At 42.0% G+C, this 18,336-nt stretch overlaps 2 protein-coding genes across 2 annotated transcripts; one reads left to right on the forward strand and one right to left on the reverse strand.

The window, feature by feature from the left end:
* Nucleotides 1-442: 442 nt before the first annotated feature.
* On the reverse strand, nucleotides 443-11,895 carry LOC133964635 (aldehyde dehydrogenase, mitochondrial-like). The gene is made up of 13 exons (XM_062398826.1): nucleotides 11,730-11,895; nucleotides 10,313-10,417; nucleotides 9,229-9,369; nucleotides 8,536-8,615; nucleotides 8,278-8,389; nucleotides 6,940-7,068; nucleotides 6,413-6,526; nucleotides 4,886-4,988; nucleotides 4,093-4,277; nucleotides 3,359-3,523; nucleotides 2,208-2,365; nucleotides 1,666-1,780; nucleotides 443-878 (listed from the first exon to the last, which is right to left on the reverse strand). Exons 1-13 carry the CDS (start codon nucleotides 11,844-11,846, stop codon nucleotides 846-848), a joined length of 1,557 nt encoding a protein of 518 aa, XP_062254810.1. The 5' UTR covers nucleotides 11,847-11,895; the 3' UTR covers nucleotides 443-845.
* A 1,035-nt stretch (nucleotides 11,896-12,930) lies between these two features.
* On the forward strand, nucleotides 12,931-18,139 carry rbm42 (RNA binding motif protein 42). The gene is made up of 12 exons (XM_062399766.1): nucleotides 12,931-13,246; nucleotides 13,717-13,773; nucleotides 14,026-14,146; nucleotides 14,293-14,362; nucleotides 15,152-15,220; nucleotides 15,647-15,801; nucleotides 16,107-16,271; nucleotides 16,596-16,727; nucleotides 16,822-16,939; nucleotides 17,334-17,431; nucleotides 17,670-17,766; nucleotides 17,890-18,139. The coding sequence occupies exons 2-12, from the start codon at nucleotides 13,718-13,720 to the stop codon at nucleotides 18,000-18,002; spliced, it is 1,194 nt and encodes a 397-aa protein (XP_062255750.1). The 5' UTR covers nucleotides 12,931-13,246; nucleotide 13,717; the 3' UTR covers nucleotides 18,003-18,139.
* Nucleotides 18,140-18,336: the final 197 nt, after the last annotated feature.

Below are 18,336 nucleotides of genomic sequence, written 5' to 3' on the forward strand. Positions count from 1 at the left end.
CGACAGCTTTTGGAGTTTCAGGGGTAAACAGCGTTGCAACCAAATCCAATACACTTGAGCTGCACCAAATTGCACACACTCATTAACATCAGTCCCTGAAACACCCCTGATTTTTTCATCAAGATCCATTACGTATTCACTGAGAGGCTAACTGCCTGTCTCCCAATGTAAAAGAAAGTGAAAAAAATGCCTGGATCAGTCCCCTGCTCCGGATCCACACCAAAATGGGAAAGGGTCTTTCCTCACCCATACGCCATCTTTCCTGCACATTCTATGGCAATCAGTCCAGTAGTTTTTGCGTAATCCTGATAACGAATAGAAAAACAAACAAAGGCAGTGGAAAACATAACCTCCTTCTTAGAGGTAATAAGGCCCAAGTTCCCAAACCCAGAGTTACCCATTAAAATCTTCTCTGGGATTAGCACGCAAAGACGACGACAAGTTTATTGGTTTAAATGATTTATTCTGAAAAAATTAGAAATCCCATAGTCTACAGTTTAAAATGATACTGTGACTATGTAGTTTTACAATTATATCAAAGCAGGTGGACCATCTAAGGTATCTGTAACATAGTCATGAACAGAGTTTTCTATATTCTGCTGACATCATCAGTTATTAATTAAGGTTGTGGTACTCTGTTCACAATTATGATTTGTTCAAGGTGTAGATGTTACATATTTAAACCAAGAGAAAGTTTAGCAGTGAACAGTTCTGAACAAATGGGACTCCTCCTGCTACAACAGGTATGAACTGTGCATGTGTGACAGGAAGCAGTAGAACTACTCAGGACAGATCCCAGAGGAGGAGTCTCCTCTCAGCTGCCTCATGGTGAACTGGGCTCACGTCTAAGAGTTCTTCTGTGGAACCTTGATCGTCACCTGACAACACAAACAAAAAAACAAGATTTACTCTCAGAATGAAAGAAAGAGTAATAAGTTATGAATGTGACACAGTGTATAACCAATGATTCCAATACACACAAACCCAGGGTAATACAACAGCATTAAGAAGAATCAGAGTATGTGGTTGTCATGTTTTTACTATTGTGAACACATGTCCGTCTTTGAATGTGAGTGAATTATTTCAGTGTAATGACAAGATTACTACCCTTGTGACATTGCTATGATATATCTCAGTGTGGTATTGATTTCACCGATACAACAGATAACGTGTTTCAATGTTTGATTTGCTATTTTTTAAACAAAATGAATCTTTAAAATATATACTATGTACGTATATCTATATATAAGGTGGGCTGAACCTAGAAATACATTCACTCATCTGAAACAGCAATTCTGTCCTTAAATAAACCTGAACAGAACATCCTCCTGAGGTCCAGTAATAAGCTATGTTATTATTTATTTTATTGTCGATGTTTACTGATTGTAGCAAACACATGGCTCTGGTAGCTTAGGTGTTATGATGTAACAGCGGAAAACAACTGATGATTACTAAAGTGTCAATTCAACATTTTAGCGAGTTAGCATTAGCTTTACAGACTGACAGGAAGCGCTAACTGCTCTGAATCCTTAGAGTCAGTGAGCAACATGTAATCTGTCAGTTATTTTGTTCCATGAATGCACTGCAACGTTTCTTATGTGCAGTGGGAGTACACAGTAAGTGTTCTTATACAGCAAACTATGTGGGTGTGTTATGATTAATTACCGTTTTGACTTCTGTGTAGTTGTCCAGACCGTACTCTCCAAGCTCTCTGCCGGTACCTGAAGACTTGTAACCTCCGAACGGAGCCTGAGCCCCAAACACGTCATAACAGTTTATCCTGTAGGGGAACAAACAAAAACACACACACACACACACACACACACACACACACACACACACACACACACACACACACACACACACACACACACACACACACACACACACACACACACACACACACACACACACACACACACACACACACACACACACACACACACACACACACACACACACACACACACCACAGACACACAAGAACGACGGATGTAAATTAATAATGAATGAACAGATGTAAAACAACTGTTGCTGTAACTCACACAGAACCTCAACACAGACTTCAGAGATAAGAGAAGGAACAGTCAAGATTTTATCATTATAATTCGAATGCACTGGAGCAGAACGCAGCAGAGGGACCTATGTATGTTTTATACCTTTAAATGTGATTAAAATTACAAAGATTTCAGCAGTAAATCTCTTACCAGACTGTGCCTGCACGGAGCGCACTGGAGACATAGTGGGCCTTGTCAATGTCCTTTGTGAACACAGCGGCTGCTAGACCATACTTAGTATCATTGGCTCTGTCCACCACCTCCTCCAATGTTTTGAACTTCAGAATCTGCATCACTGGACCAAAGATCTGCAGGAGAGAACACACCCACTCATAATTAACACTAAGACAGAACCGTTTCATAAACAGAACATTTTCACATTTTACATTCCCTTTCAAACCTCAGTCAGAGACACACCTTCAGGAACCAGCCACAGAGGCCCCTGGCCCCCGGCCCCATGGTCAGTGTTTTCTGACCTTTCATTGGAGAAAGATCCCCCAATTGTGACTCTCAGTGAGTTTTCCCTTTTAAAAGTATTTTTTTTAATTATGTATCAAGGGTTAGGGCCAAGGATGTTGCACCTTGTTAACCCTTATAAGGCACATTATGATTTGTGAATATGGGCTATAAAGATCAAATTTTATGTGAACCTTAGCCATACACAGTGTGCAAGACCATTTGATCCGATCCACACGACAAGTCATGACAACAGGTAATAAAGCAAATAGAAATAACATCACAACAGGGATTAATATTTTCTGCATACAGATGTGGTATCACTGCTGAGTTTGATATAAGGGAGATTTACTCTATGACTATCAAAGGTGAGGACTTGTTTCAACTAAGAGCAGCTGTGAGGATCATCTTTATCACAACTATTCATCTATTACCAGCCATCACAATGGAGCTATTCTCAAGGATGTTATGGAAATTACTTTGATGAGAAATAGGGTTCTCCACCTGTGTTCTTGTATGAAAACAGCGTTAGGTCAGTGTTGTGTTTCATTGAGGATAATAGTTACTCAGTTGTGCTGCAGTTCATTTAGCTTTACTGAGTTTTAGAGCTCAGGTTAGCTGATAATCCTTTTTCTCTCTTTTATTTTTGGGGCAAATGAAAACCCACTGTCTTGCTGCTCAAGCCCTAATGCAGAACCACAGCTACGTCATAGATTGCTTTAATAATTAAAAAAAATACTTTTAATGTTATTTTTTCAATTATGGTTCTAACGAATGCAGTTAAATCATAAATACAACAATATCCGTTGTATTTTCTGTATTTGAAATCTTCAGTCCTATCCTACCTCCTCCCTGGCAATGGTCATGTTGTCCTGGACGTCTCCAAACACAGTGGGCTGGATGAAGTATCCTCTGTCCGCAGCCACTCCACCCCCGCACATGAGCTTGGCTCCCTCCTTCTTCCCGGTGCTGATGTAGCCCAGAATCTTGTTGAACTGCTCCTGATCCACCTGGAAGGGTCACCACAGAGGACTGTATTATCACTGGGGGTCTAAGTGGTGAAAACGCCCCCAACTCCTTATTATGTTTACTTTTTAGATTCATTTTAAATGAATTGCTCGTAGTGATATGAAGAATTCTACAGGTACTCTGAGCTCTATGACATTTTGTGGGTTGTTTTATGTAAATGTCACAGACACCGACACAATCATTTTAACACCTGACCAAGCTTAAAAAAGAATGGTTGCACAACCGCTCCTGATTTCTCTGTCTTCCCTCTCTTCCACCCACAGTTCTCCCTTTGCAATTGGTTGAGGCAGATGTCCCGCCCATTTGGATGTACAGGTTTCTTCCTCTTTATGAGGGAGTTTTTTTCTCTCCACTTGCATTGGGTGTGTTTGCTTGTTGTGCGAGCTGTTGGTTTTGTCTTGAGACGTTTATAACGTCCTGATCTTATTATGTAAATTGCCTTGAGATAATGGAGGATTACTTTAAGGTGGATATGTATGGTGGTCTTGTCCAAAATCACCAGTGTGAGTGTGTGTGTGTGTGTGTGTGTGTGTGTGTGTGTTTGTTTTACCTGAGGTCCCTGCTCGGTCTTTAAGTCAAAAGGGTTTCCAACGACTCGTCTCTTAGTGCGCTCAACACTGCGCTCCACAAACTCATCATAGATGTCAGCCTGGACGTAGGTTCGAGAGCCAGCGCAGCAGCACTGACCCTGGTTGAAGAACAGAGCAAAGTGGGCCTGCTCCACTGCTTCTTCCACTGAATGAGGAAATGACAAAGAAAAACTTTACTTCACTGGGACAATATTAAAATACTTCTCTACGAGTATGTTATTGTGTATGTTGATGCATTTCAAGACTTGTCATCTCTTGAAGAAAGCAAATGGTTCAAATATAATCAGGGAGTGTTATCAGGGTGTGACATTATACCATGACTACAGATAGGTATGTTTACCAGCCAGACAGAGTGTATGGAAACATATAACACAATGGCTTTAAATACTTACTTGCGCAGTGCAACTACTAAATCACTAAATTTCTACTATTTAACACAGAACCAGGTGGAGGTTATCATCTATTAAAACATTGAAAATCACTTTGCCAGATTATCCTGTAAACCTATGGCTGGGCCTCGATCATGCGCCCTTTCCTCCACTTCTCCTGAAGGGCTGCACCCTGTCAGGTTTTGTGCATGGATTTGGAAAATTCCCAAACAAAGATACACTCAAATTATCTTAAACCAGTGGCACCACATTCTATCAACTCCTACTTTGCAAAGCAATAGAGATAATCCAGCCTTGATAAGGATGTGACTGTAAAACATAAAACAGCATGTTGCAGCTGTGAAAACAGAGACAGGTGACATACTGTTGGCATCAGACAGGATGATGTTAGGGCTCTTTCCTCCCAGCTCCAGTGTGACTTTCTTCAGATTACTTTGGCCTGATGCCTTCTGGATTAGATGACCCACCTGACGGGAAAGACAGAGAGAAAATGTACCCTTATTAATGGAGATATTATTGAAAAAGACAGTCTATTTAAGAAGGTATGCAGGTTACAAGTGGCCATTAGGCAAACAGATAGACTGAAAATAAACTGTATGATGTATTTATGCTGTAGATTATTCTGTATAAATGCAAGTACTTCATAAAGAAGGTTTACCCACATAGTGAACAAATGACTATGAAAGCAAGTTGAATATTTCACACACTGTTGACGGTTCTCTCTTCTTGGTTTGACCTTTGTCCACCATAATCTAATCAGTTCATCTTGGAGTCTGTGTGATCTGGCACAAGAATGTTGCTGATAGAGGGATGGAAGCACAAACAGAAAATGTAATGCTTCCTGCCTTCGTGTTGTGGAGACATAATACTGTTCTCAGTAGACAGCCTGTCTCCTGTCAGTATCAGTCCAAGCATTCTGAGACACACACAGGTTGTGCGGCGCAGCTTTCTTCACTACAATGCACTTACAATCAGTAATCATGGTTCGTTTAGCTACTGTTTGTAAACACATGTTACAGTAGCCAGGTTACTAAAGGGAGTCAACAGGTCTGACGATAAATGAATCAGGATTTCATGTGATGTGTGCATGTACACTGTCTGAAGGATGTGCACACTGTACAGTTTTTATAACATGGAAGAGAGACTTTAATGTGGATTTCATGAGATGGGCTGCGAATATTCATACTACATTAAACATGTGTGTATCTGCAGATCCATCCACCCACTTACATAACAATAATGCATCAATGTGTTCCTATAATGTATACATGTGCTCATATGCATACTGCATATCCATGTATTTACAGTGTCTGCTGACCCAAAAACCCATTGAAGTAACCCCTAACACATGTATGCATACCTACATACATGTCTGTACATGATTCATAGCACATCTTCCTATGTATAAGCACATGCAAATATGCCTGTACTTAAAACATGCCTAAGTATAATGCAGACATTTGCTCCCAATTCAAGTAGAGGCATGTGTGCCTATGCACCTGAATATATGAAGACTATAAATTAATATATGATAATATAATTTAAAAGACATAAATGGATAGGCGATCAATCAGATCTCAGTGTGAACAATATAAAGCTGAATATAATACGTAAGTGCAAGAAGTAACTGAAGTCATATGTGAGGAATGTGTCCCTCCAGGTATGGTACAATTAAAAGAATATGAGTTTAAAAATGCTATTTATATATATAGATATATGTATAAGTATGTATAATGATGGGTATAAACTCTCCATAGTATAAACAGCAGGGAAGAATGGGGAGGAATGGGGAAGATCAGGGAAGAATGGGATCGGACCACCGGCCCACTGGTTAGAGGATGAACGTGTTTATAGTTCAACTATAAAAAGATAACTCTGACAGTGATCCTACCTCTGTGGATCCAGTGAAGGCCAACTTGTCAACGTCCATATGCCTTGATATGGCAGCACCTGCTGACGGCCCCATGCCAGGCAGGATATTCACAACACCTTCAGGGAAACCCACCTGGAAACAGATCCAAGTTGACTAAGGCTTGAGAAAATGTGGCTATTATTCTAGAGAACATAAAAACTAAAAGTCAGTACATAATGTGGTGTAGGAGGAATATAAAATACAACAAGCTCCTACAGTTTAATATGATCCATGTCTGTCAGAGGAATCAAAGGAGTCTCTCATCCTTAAGGAAGGAAGGTAACTTATGTCATGTGCTGCATCTCCTGCTGAGCAAATAGAGACTGCATAACTCTACAACTTTGCAAATGGCAACAAGTGGCCGACTATTGCAAGCTTCAATAAAACCATTTGAAACTCGAATGTGAAAAAGTATAGAAACGTCTCCTTTGATTCCCTCTCTAGCCACAGAGTGGTAATACTGCACCCGTTAGAAATATGAAGAGATCAATGTTCTGTGAGAGTACCTCTTTGATCAAGTTGGCTACATATAAGGCTGTGAGCGGTGTCTGCTCTGCAACTTTCATCACCACAGTGTTACCGGTTGCAAGTGCAGGGCCAAGTTTCCAGGCCTGCATCAGCAGAGGGAAGTTCCACTAGAGAGAAGAAGGAGAAAAGACACAATCACATGATACTTCTATATAAACAAGTATTTGCTCTTTCTCCCTTTCCCTTTTCTGAGGCCCCTGCGAGGTGGGAATTTGCGTGGGTGCTGCTCAGACTTCTCCACGGTTCAACTTTTGAACTTGAACAAACTTCAAGTGGATGTGTTAAGTCAGCAAACAGGAACTGAAAAACTGCTGCACTATTTAGATAATACATTTTCTTAACTGTTTGATAAATAAAGTGTGAGCCTCACACACAATTTACATGTCTCTTTTTTAGCTCTGGATATGCTCCCTAAAGATTTTAACTTCCTGCTTATGTTAGGGTCAAGTTCAGACTTGCTTGAGCCCAAATATGTTTGCCTGTGAACTTTAACAGTTTAGAATGACATGGCCTTATATGACCCTGTCTTTTTATCTTCAATCTGGGCATCTATTCCACATTCCAAACAATGGGCCGGTCTTCACAAAACAGACCGGCTCATTGCTCTCAAATTTGTATTCTTCAGATGTGAGCTAACAAGCAACGTTAACCTGTAGCGCCGGACTACTAATGCTACTGTGTAAAGTAGGTACATAGATTTGATACTACCAATGACAGAAAGGGGTCTTTTAATAAAGAATATCAATAAAAATAGGACCAATGATTTTATTAGTCCAGTTTGTGCAGACTGGTTAAATGTCTCATGCAGGTTGGTGCTCCTCTCAGTCTGAGCCTCATCAGTGAGACGCTTCAGTCAATAAATAAGTGTTCTTGAAACTTATATTGGTGCAGTGCTCATCTTGCATCCCTGAGCACAGCGCAGATCGGACCTGCCAGCGGCCAGGAGATAGTTAGCATCTTGAGCATAGCTGTGCCAGGGTTTGGAGCCCATATGCTGTGTAAAGATATGGTGATTGCTTGTGGCAGGTTGATTAGAGAGTTTGTGTCGCAGTGTGGAAAGGAAGTGGGAGGGTGGTTTTACAAGAGGGGACTCATACGCCTTGGGTACCTTGGTAGATCGCTACCCACGTAGTGTGACTTCTCTGTCCAGGCAGTCATTAATCATTGCTGTAACAATGTTTGAAAACTTGTTTATCTGATTGAATCTTAAGAACCTAAACAAGGACCACAAATCCTCATGAAATGTGAATTCTCTCATTACGTCCACTGTGCCAAAACACACTCATTATCTTTGTGTCCCCCCCCACCTCCCTCACCGGTATGATCTGTCCACAGACTCCAATGGGTTCATGTCTGGTGTAGCAGAAATAATCTCCATCGATTGGGATGGTCTTCCCCTCCCATTTGTCAGCCCAGCCTGCATAGTATCTAAACACAACACAACTGGTTTACACACAACAATATCTGTGCAGGTACCTTAGGGTCAAATCTGATTTATTTTCACAAGGTCACAGTAAAGCTACTTGGTCTCACCAGTGAGATGAAGCAAAGAGCTGGATGCTGCGTGTCATTACCTGAGACATTTCACCACAGTGGGCAGATCCACACTGTAGGAAACAGCGTATGGTTTCCCATTGTCAAGGGTCTCCAGCTCCTGTTGAAGCAATACAATGTCAGATCTGCATGCATTGCAAATTGACATGCTATATTACAATATCAAATGGTGGTTTTGATAGTCTGGAGGAAGATTCATACACAGTCCGATTAAATCCAACTTAAAATAGACAGCAGGGTCATTAGCACTCTGATCCACATACTAACATATTCACTGATGGATTCCCTTCAGTCCTTAAGTACATTAAAGATCAAGGTGTTAGACATGACAAGAAGGTAACATCTGCCTTTGTCTGATTTTAGCTGTAAAACTAATTCAACTAATTCCTAGGATATGTTGTGGAGGGTGGGGCAGGACCCAAGGAAGAACCCATTTCATTTCGGTGTGTATCTGGATCAGGGGGCAGATCCAAGACCTTCTATCGATTTATCAGAGAATAACCAAACATACCAGAAACATCAATCCTGTATCGTCAGTGTTGAGCCTTTCTTAATGATCTATCACAGGATTTTATAATCAAGCATGTTTGTTTTCAAATTGGCACGATCAGCTTTATATGAACATTGTGTGAATAGTCAATGTTGTGTTCTCGTGTGAATGCAGATAAAGGCAGAACTGCTTGGTCATTTTTGGACAGTTAAAAATGACTCACGGCCAGATAGGCAGAATCCCTCTCAATGGCGTCGGCCAATCGGCTGAGTAGCAGGCCGCGATGAGAGGCGTCCATCCGTCGCCATGGTGACCCAAACCTAAAGGCATCACGTGCTGCTTTCACTGCCCTGTCTACATCTGCCTGGAAATATTAACACCGCAACATGATTAGAGCAGGGTTGGTGAAAAAGATTATAATTGTGACCAAGAGTCAAAACATTGAATTCTGTCATACATGTAATCCCCTTTAATTTGTATAACAATTTATATAACAAAAACCATCATCACCATACAGTAGCTATAAGTCTAATTTTAGTAATTTCCAGGTGAAGCCAGATCTGTTCAACTTTCCCACACATAACCACTAGAAGCTGTGGTGGAAATGTGGTCAGCAAACGGGGTTCTAAGACAAGTTGTGTTGGTAAATGTATTTGTAAAAGCTTTCTGCCGAAAGGATCACACAGGAAAGGTGGAGGTTGCAAGTGGGATGAAAGGGGAGGTGCCTGTGCTAATATTTAAGAGGGGGGTGTGTGAATGTCTGGTTCTGGGTCTGGAATTTATCGTCTGTAAAGGTGTGACTCATGGGCTGCATACTAAATGTGTTGGGGAGGAAATAGTAGCATGTTTGGTTAGGGTGTTGTGTCAGTCAGCTGACGTCCTCGAACAAAAGGACAATCCCAGTTAAACCAGAGTAGAGCAAAAGGTCACTATAGAATTCAGGTGATCTCAGGATCAACTTCTGCAAAACATGAATAGACAATGGGCTCACATGCTGGACAGTGGGTGCACCATATAGTTTATGTTAAGCCGTACCCTAGATTGAAATGTCTGCTGTAAGCATAAACTAAGAAGATATTCAGTAAATTTCAATTACAAAGCGTATGATCATACTTGTAAGTGACACTTGGTAAGTCTTAATGAGACTGCTTTAAACCAGTTTACATCTAAAACACACTTTTCTCATGATACAATTCCAATCTCAGTTAACACACCCTCAAACACAAAGCAGCTCTGCATGCAACCGCCCTCACTGGAGCATGAACATAAGTGTATAAGAGTCAGTAAGTGTCAGAGAGCGTGTGCACCTCATCAGCCTCTGCCACCTGACAGATCACTTCACCGGTAGCTGGGTTGATGGTGGGGAATGTTCTCCCACTGGCTGCATCCTGCCACTGGTTGTTGATGAACAGCTGAAACATTCAAATGTATCATTAGATTTGATCAGACTTATTTTACACACAAACATATCTGCCCATTCTCTGCTAAAGTAAAAGTTAACTGACGTTATCACAGCAAAGACTCTTGAAGCTTTTATTTTTGTGATGTAATGGCAGGTGAAAACCTCCCTGGGCTGACAACATGCGTTGGCCACATGGCCCCAAGTTCACGGCCGCAGTGAGCGTGTAGAAGGCCAAGAGTCAATTATAGGAAAGTAGAGGGCTGGGGCCAGGGTTCAGAGAGAAGTTCAGTCTCTGCTCAGAGTAGAGATTGAATTATTTTTCAGCAGCAGCCATCAAAAGCAATGCAATGGTTGTTGTTTTTTTACTTAGATTACCATTTTATAGTTTTTTGGTTTGAAATTGTGAGGCGTACTTCATTTGCCACTCAGATTTATTGATTTCATTTTTATTTGAGTTACTTTTCTTTGACTTGTTTTGCACTTTGTCCTTACTAATAAAAGCAGTTCAGTTAAATAACTCTCACTGTGTACATATTGCATATGTGAGGCGTGTGTAGAAAAAACACATCCTGTAAAAATTTGATGAAATGTAGGAACATCTACAAAGCAAACAGCCTCAACTGAGAGTTGGAAATCCCTCCTCTGGCCTCACCTCAGCGGACTGAGCAGAATATAACTGTAACTGTGTAGTACTATAGCTGAGTAGTACTGTAACTAAGTTGTACTGTAGCTGAGTAGTACTGTATCTCAGAAGCAAACTCTGGAAGGATCACAGCTCTGTGGACCTTGGTCACAGAACAGTGGTTTGGGAGGGACGAGTACAGGGACCAGTACATTACTCTACCAGCATCATGTGTAACTTCTCCCACCAGGCAGTATTTAATAAAAACAGTTCTTGAGGAGTCTGTTACTTCTCCTATTGCTTCTCTTATGGTCCATGCTGCTGTTCATCAGAGCAGCGCCCCCTGGCTCCATGAGCAGGAGCAGCAGACCAGCTGACATGGATCTCAGCTCTGATCTCAACGACACATGAGACCAAAATAGAGCTTGTCCCTGTTCTCTGATTACAGCAATGGAAGTCGGATACAACACGCACTCACACGCACTCTCTCTCTCTCTCTCTCTCTCTCTCTCTCTCACAACACACACACACACACACACACACACACACACACACACACACACACACACACACACACACACACACACACACACACACACACACACACACACACACACACACACACACACACACACACTTGTTGTTTTGCAGTTTGCCATCTCCAGAACTGTCCATGCAGTTGCGGCCGTCCAGCTCATACCTTGTTGAAGTGGACCTCTGGCTGGCTGTTGGGTGCAGGGATGGCAGCGGCCGAGAATGGACGCACAGACAGTCCACTCAGTCCGGGATAAGTCCGAGAAAGCACGGTGCGGATCATGGTGAGTCCTCCTGCACGTCCGGGTCACGGTGTGATGAGCGTTGTGCTCCGATCCGCCGCTGGGGGGCATAGCGTCACCTCCAACCCCCGCCCACTCCTGTTACGTCACACGCCGGGAGAGAGGGTGGTGAGGAATTGTAATCGTAAATGGGACCTGGGGATAATAAACTCACTATGAACTGGAGACAGAAACTGCTGAATCAAAAACACGGATTACATATACAGTGCATTAAATGTTATATTTCCCGAGGAGGGTCTAATGTTGGGGCCAGGATAAAGCAGATGGGTCAACTTCAACTGGAGAAGAGCTGAGCATAAAAAAGAAAATTGTCAACTTTTTTTGGTCAAAGCTCTTATTTCTTAACCTTTGTCCCCTTTAGTCTTTATCTGAGATTCGTGAACTTTTTAAAAGAGCTTAAACTGGGATTATGTGTTTCAACCTGTTTACTCTGTTTCCTGAGTTCTGTACATTCCAGTCCTGAGGGAGGTCCATACAGATTTACTGCTAAGGCATGTGTGCACAAAATATGCAAATAAACTGACTGGAAGGACTGGGAATCCTCTCTCTCTCTCTCTCTCTCTCTCTCTCTCTCTCTCTCGCTCTCTCTCTCTCTGAATCTGCTTTGCAAAGACGCAGAAAACTGCACTGCAAGAGTGTATCCACTGACACGTTACAGTATCTTACCACAATGGTGTTAAGACATAATGTAAGCAAGCATCATTCAGCATATAACTAACACGCTCAAATATATAAGTAGCATAACAGAAGTACTCAAAGCAGTCAGGGCACAATGTAGATAAGATAAGAGTAGTGCAAACGGGAACCGTGCTGAAGTAGATTGGGCAATGCAAAAATACTTTATGGGAAGTAATGTACATACACACAATGTATAGAGTAGAAGCATATGTAGATACATAAATAAAATGCAGTGCATGAAATGACTACAGAAAGTGACTGGTGCATGTTTCAGGCAGATTTTTATTTTTTGAAGTGATATAGAAAACCCACCAGTCAGGTGAAGTGAGCTGGTCTGTGTGCAGTGGTGCTGTCGCTCCTCCAGTGCAGTAGGTGGCAGTAAGGCCGGTTTACAAAGAGGAAGTCGGAAGCCCCATTACTCATCGCACAATTACAACCATTGACTGTATTTTAAAAGCTATGTGTTGTTGTTAAAGTAACTATGAGTCCAGTGTTTCCTCGGTTCGCACTGTAGCTTCTTATTAACTATCCGTCGCTACAGAGCCACGTTAGTCAACACCAGTGTTAGCAGGTTAACGGCTAGCTGGCTGATACAGTAGTAAAGCTAGCTTAGTTGCTATCGCTAGCTCCTGGCTAACACAAGTCCGGTTAACTTAACGAGAGTTGAGTGTTTCTATCCAAAGCGGCTGAACCATACATGAAGGTGAGTGTGGATCGGTATCAGGATGGAGAAAGGTTTACGACTCATTGTAGGTTAGAAAGAGATTAGGTTATTTCCCACTGTTAATCAGTTCAACGACCTAATGTAGCCTTATGTTTACAGCTCGAATATCAATAGTGGAGCAGTTTGAGACGAAGCTGTTCTGATGATGAGGAGTTGTATTATTCAGACTCAAGGTTTAGAGGAAATTCAACACAACATAGAGTAAAATGCATACAAAAGCCCAAAAGAGAAAAGCTATCTGAAAGTAGATATAATCATGTTTAACATAGAGACAACTGAAGCGATTGGTAGTGTTAAGTGCAAAACCTAGTATGTGATACCACCAAGAAGAATTCACAGTCACTGAACCGATATTTCTGGTGTATCAACAACTGGAGTTGTCGTATTGTTTTGCATTTAAACTGGATTGAGTGTCAGGCTGTTCGCTGATCAGTGTTTTTGTCTCACAGCATGGCGCTCAAGTCAGGAGAGGAGCGTCTGAAGGAGATGGAGGCAGAGATGGCTCTGTGAGTACAGCCGCTCCAAGAATCTGGGCTGCGTTCAAATACTGTCCTTTTCAAACCACTAATCTTTTACCCTGCTGGAAACCTGCAAAGTGTCTGTGCCATTCTATTGTTACTTCTGGTTTTATTAGTCATACTCCGCTTTAACAATCAATTCAGTCCCAGATGGTCCAGATCCAACTATTAGACTTACTTCAAAACGTAATGTTTGGACTGTCCTCATGTCGGTGTGTGTCTTTACTTTTCCTGCTGTAGGTTCGAGCAGGAGGTTCTTGGTGGTCCAGTGTCAGGAAGCCCACCAGCTATGGAGGGAGTACCTGTTGCTCTGGCCGTTCCAATGATGCGATCCATTATAGGAACCAACACCTACAGACAGGTTTGTACTATTTTACATTAGCAAGTGGACAATCATATACTATGCAGCAAATGTACCTTTTGTCTTAATGAGCAGGTATTAATCAGTTAAAGTCATGCAGTATGGCGGCTCATTCCAAATGCTCTCTTGTCTGTCTCCTCTCACAGGTCCAGCAGACATTAGATGCCAGAGCTGCTAGTTTTGTTGGTCCTCCACCTCCTGTCTTCTTGGGACCAGGTGAACACAAACTCCTGCACATATACACTACCCAGGTTTTGGCAGTAAGATAAACCGTGTATTCAAAGCTGTTCAAAATCATTCAGGCTTATTTAAGGTTTTAGGCTTTTTATAATACTGTCATCTAATAGATGTGATTGATACAAATATTTAATATTGTCGTTTTAAATTTTAAATGGATGAATTTGCCATTCTCCCCATCAGTCAATAACCTATACAAACATATTTTTACTTAATAAAAATAAATACATTTTTAACTCCGAAACTGAAATCTGTTGTTTGCAAACGTACTTTTAATTCAGTACTGTGTAGAAGCCACTTATAGGTTCCAGAGTTCTTGGTTTGTTCTCTTCAAGCGTCACTGCTTATCACAATCATCCTGTCAGATTGGCTCAGACCGGATGAGACGTCTCTGTGAACTGGAGACTGGGCCTGGTTCTCTTCAAGCTCCTCTCCATTTAGCTTCATTCATCCCTCCCTCCGTTGTCACAAGTCTCCCCGTCTCTGGTGCTTAGCAAACAATTGTCTCATCAAGTGTCAAATTACTTTCAAACCCCTCAAGCTACACATATCGATATATCAACCAGTGGTTCTTAAATAAAGTATTTATCTTGTAGGTTGTTGGTTCATTTGTAGTTGAGATGAGAGGTTTTGCTCTGTGTTTTTCTGCTTCTGTCCAGAAACATATAGAGTCTGTATAAATAACAAAGCTGTCATGCTGGATTCTTCGAGTGTTTACACTAACTTTACACTTATCTAACACTCTGTGTGACTTGTCTGTCCCTTCAGTACGTCCTCCTCCACCTCCTCCTCCCATGCTGAGACCAGCCTTCGTCCCACATATCTTGCAGAGGCCTGGTAAGTTACCAGCAGACTACTAGTTTACTGGTTTATCATTACTAGCATTATTTCTCCTTAAAGAAGTTACGGCAGAAATATATTTTTTTTCTTTATAGTAAGGTCAGATGGGTTTTTCTTTTCTTCAGGAAAGTTTGCTTTTGGGATTTTAAAAGCATTATTGGTTATGTTTCAGTTTATTATCTTTTAAAGAGCCATTTGGTGAAATAAATTACCTTTTATAGTGGTAGACTATGGTTAAAGTATTGCAAGAGTGCAGGAAAAGTGCTGTGTCCGGCTGAGTGTGGGTATTCAACCCCCTATGTAGGCAGTTGAATTTGCTAAATATTGAGTTGATGTTATGGTATGATTTACCAATAAATCTATTATTGGTTTCAGCCAGACTATCGTCTTTCTGGGTTAATATGTTTATTGTCCTGTTGTCAGTTGGTCCGAGGATGCATATGATGCGTGGTCCTCCAATAGCGCCTCCGATGCCCCGGCCTCCTCCACCTCCTCCCATGATGCTCCCTCCTTCCATGCAGGCCCAGACCCAACAGGGTCCTTCTCAGCCCATCCAGCACATGGCTGGCCCACCTCAGGTCAGAGCTCAGAGACATAACAGGGCTGGGGGCCGGTCTGAATGTCACATAATCAGCAGATCTTAGTTATAATGAGGCAACCTTCTCTCTGTGTTTACATAATTTCTTATTTTTTTACTCATTAATTATCTTGTGATGAAAGTGACCAACCTTATCATTACAACTGTCTTTGCTGCTCCCTTCATGTATTTATTGATAAATACTGGAAACATTTATACTGCTCCATGAGGTGATACACCTCCATTCCATGTTTAACCAATACCAATTCTATTTGATTGATTAAAGTTGCCTTGTGTCTCACTCAGGTCGGTGATATGATGGTGTCAGGCCCGAGTCCAAGACATGGACCTCCGCCTCCTGTCAAACCAACGCAGTCGATTATCCAGGCGGCACCGACTGTATACTCTGCTCCTCCTGCCCCAGTTGGACATAAAAGAATTGACGTCAGAGCTCAGCGACAAGCCAGAATGGTATTTATATTGTTATTTTCCAAAATGATGTTCAGGTGCTCTGCTACATGTATGGTCTCTCCCCTCCTGTTATTAATGTCACTGGTGTTTCCTGTATATTTCTATTTGAACACAAGTGACGGTATGATTACATGACTTTTGATTTATACTGTATTTTGTAATGTGATGTATAGATGGACAATTGGGAAACATCTGACTGTACTAGCTGTGTGAAATGAATAATGTATTATTAACAGTTGGTTTCATTGTTTGACACTGAAATTGAAAGAGGGTGGGGCAGCTATTCGGTAGCCTCTCTGAGTCTGTGTGATGTGGTTCTCCCAGGAGGAGCTGGCAGCCCGGGTTGCAGAGCAGCAGGCTGCAGTGAGGGCAGCAGGTCTGCTGGACAGGAAGGAGAGTGACGACAGCTCATCCATTGGACCCAGCATGCCGGAGCCGGAGCCCTCCCACTCTGAGGTACGTGTAAGATCTGTATCGTGCGGTTCACCCAGAAGCTCTTCACTCAGAAGAACTAAACACATCATTTGACTTGTGTGTGTGTTTGTTGCAGCCTGCGGAAAGTGCACCAGAGGACAAAAAGAAGGGGAAGTCGGACAAAATGAAGAAGTGTATCCGTACAGCAGCTGGGACGAGCTGGGAGGACCCCAGTCTGTTGGAGTGGGAATCAGGTACAGTGCTACTGCAGGGAGCTGAGGGCCCTCACAGAAACCCACCACACACTGCCCATAGAGAACAACTGTGATCTGCTGATCAAAGAACACTCACTAACAATCACATGTCAGCATGTTGACCTGTTGTTTTACCATCATCCATACCAAACCCACCTTAGACTCTTACATGGCTCCAGCATCTGTGTGTTCCATTCAGCCATTCAAGCTATGCCTGAGTTTGTGTATCACTGAGGGGGGAAACATGGTGATGCGCCCGCTCCAGGGTTGTAGCTGCTGGGTGTAAACATCGTCTCCTGTTTTTTAGTTGTGTTCCTGCTGCAGATTATTTGTTACTTGTCCGTTTCTTAAACACTTGTAAAATTTGTGTAACAGTTTTTTCTCCTTGTTGCAGACGACTTCCGTATATTCTGTGGTGACCTTGGTAACGAGGTCAATGATGACATACTGGCCAGAGCCTTCAGCAGATACCCGTCGTTCCTCAAAGCTAAGGTTGGGCTGTAAACACATTTGCTGTTGCATCATCAATGCTCATTGGAGTCATCTGTAGCGAACAATAACAAACACAGGATCATTAACAGTACATAACCCAGATGTACAATGAAAGCACAGAACCAAAGATCCTGTGCTTTCACCCACAGCTCACAGTCTTCCTTGGTGAGAGAACCACAGAGCTGGTTAGTATCTAATCTCAGTGGGTTAACAGTTTGTTGTGCATTTGTGTCATCAGGTGTTGAGAGACAAACGCACAGGAAAAACCAAAGGCTACGGCTTTGTCAGCTTCAAAGATCCAAACGATTACGTCAGAGCCATGAGGGAGATGAACGGTCAGTCACACATTAAACCAGCCGTAACCGATAACTTCTGATTCGTCCTGTTTGTCTTTGTTTCAACGTTGGGGGTTAAACTTAATGATGAATAACAGAATCCCTCTCACTCTGTTTGTCCAGGGAGGTATGTTGGTAGTCGGCCCATCAAACTGAGGAAGAGCATGTGGAAGGACCGCAACATGGAAGTGGTTCGCAAGAAACAGAAAGATAAGAAGAAACTGGGCCTGAGATAGTCCATACCAGTAGGACTGTGGGTGTGTGTGTTTTGCTTTTAAGCGGACGGACACCATTGTGTGAAAGAACAACTTATTTTGATTTCTTCATGTTAAATGTTTTTTGCTCATCAAATAAAGGCATAATTTCTAATCCATTGCTGTTCTTGTGCCCATTGAACTGATCGTTATTCTCATTAGAAATGGGCGTCTCTATTTGTCATTTGTCTTTTTTCCAGTAGTTCTCAACTTTTCTTGTCTTTGATCCCCTAAAAACCACAGCCACACAGAGGACATAACAAACATTCAGATTGGGCCTTTGGAGAGATACTGACATGACCTGATGAAAGTCTCC

The sequence above is a fragment of the Platichthys flesus genome, chromosome 11 (assembly GCF_949316205.1).
Source record: "Platichthys flesus chromosome 11, fPlaFle2.1, whole genome shotgun sequence".
Classification (NCBI taxonomy): domain Eukaryota; kingdom Metazoa; phylum Chordata; class Actinopteri; order Pleuronectiformes; family Pleuronectidae; genus Platichthys; species Platichthys flesus.

Bases quoted from the DNA above. Each gene is read 5' to 3' on its own strand.
- LOC133964635 (XM_062398826.1), bottom strand. From the start codon at position 11,846: ATGATCCGCACCGTGCTTTCTCGGACTTATCCCGGACTGAGTGGACTG. The intron at 4,989-6,412 runs GTAGGATCACTG...CTTTCCCGTCAG, and splicing joins CCTTCACTGGATCCACAGAG to GTGGGTCATCTAATCCAGAA. The intron at 1,781-2,207 runs GTAAGAGATTTA...GTTCCCCTACAG, and splicing joins CTCCGTGCAGGCACAGTCTG to GATAAACTGTTATGACGTGT.
- rbm42 (XM_062399766.1), top strand. From the start codon at position 13,718: ATGGCGCTCAAGTCAGGAGAGGAGCGTCTGAAGGAGATGGAGGCAGAG. The intron at 13,774-14,025 runs GTGAGTACAGCC...TTCCTGCTGTAG, and splicing joins ATGGAGGCAGAGATGGCTCT to GTTCGAGCAGGAGGTTCTTG. The intron at 16,728-16,821 runs GTACGTGTAAGA...TGTTTGTTGCAG, and splicing joins CGGAGCCCTCCCACTCTGAG to CCTGCGGAAAGTGCACCAGA.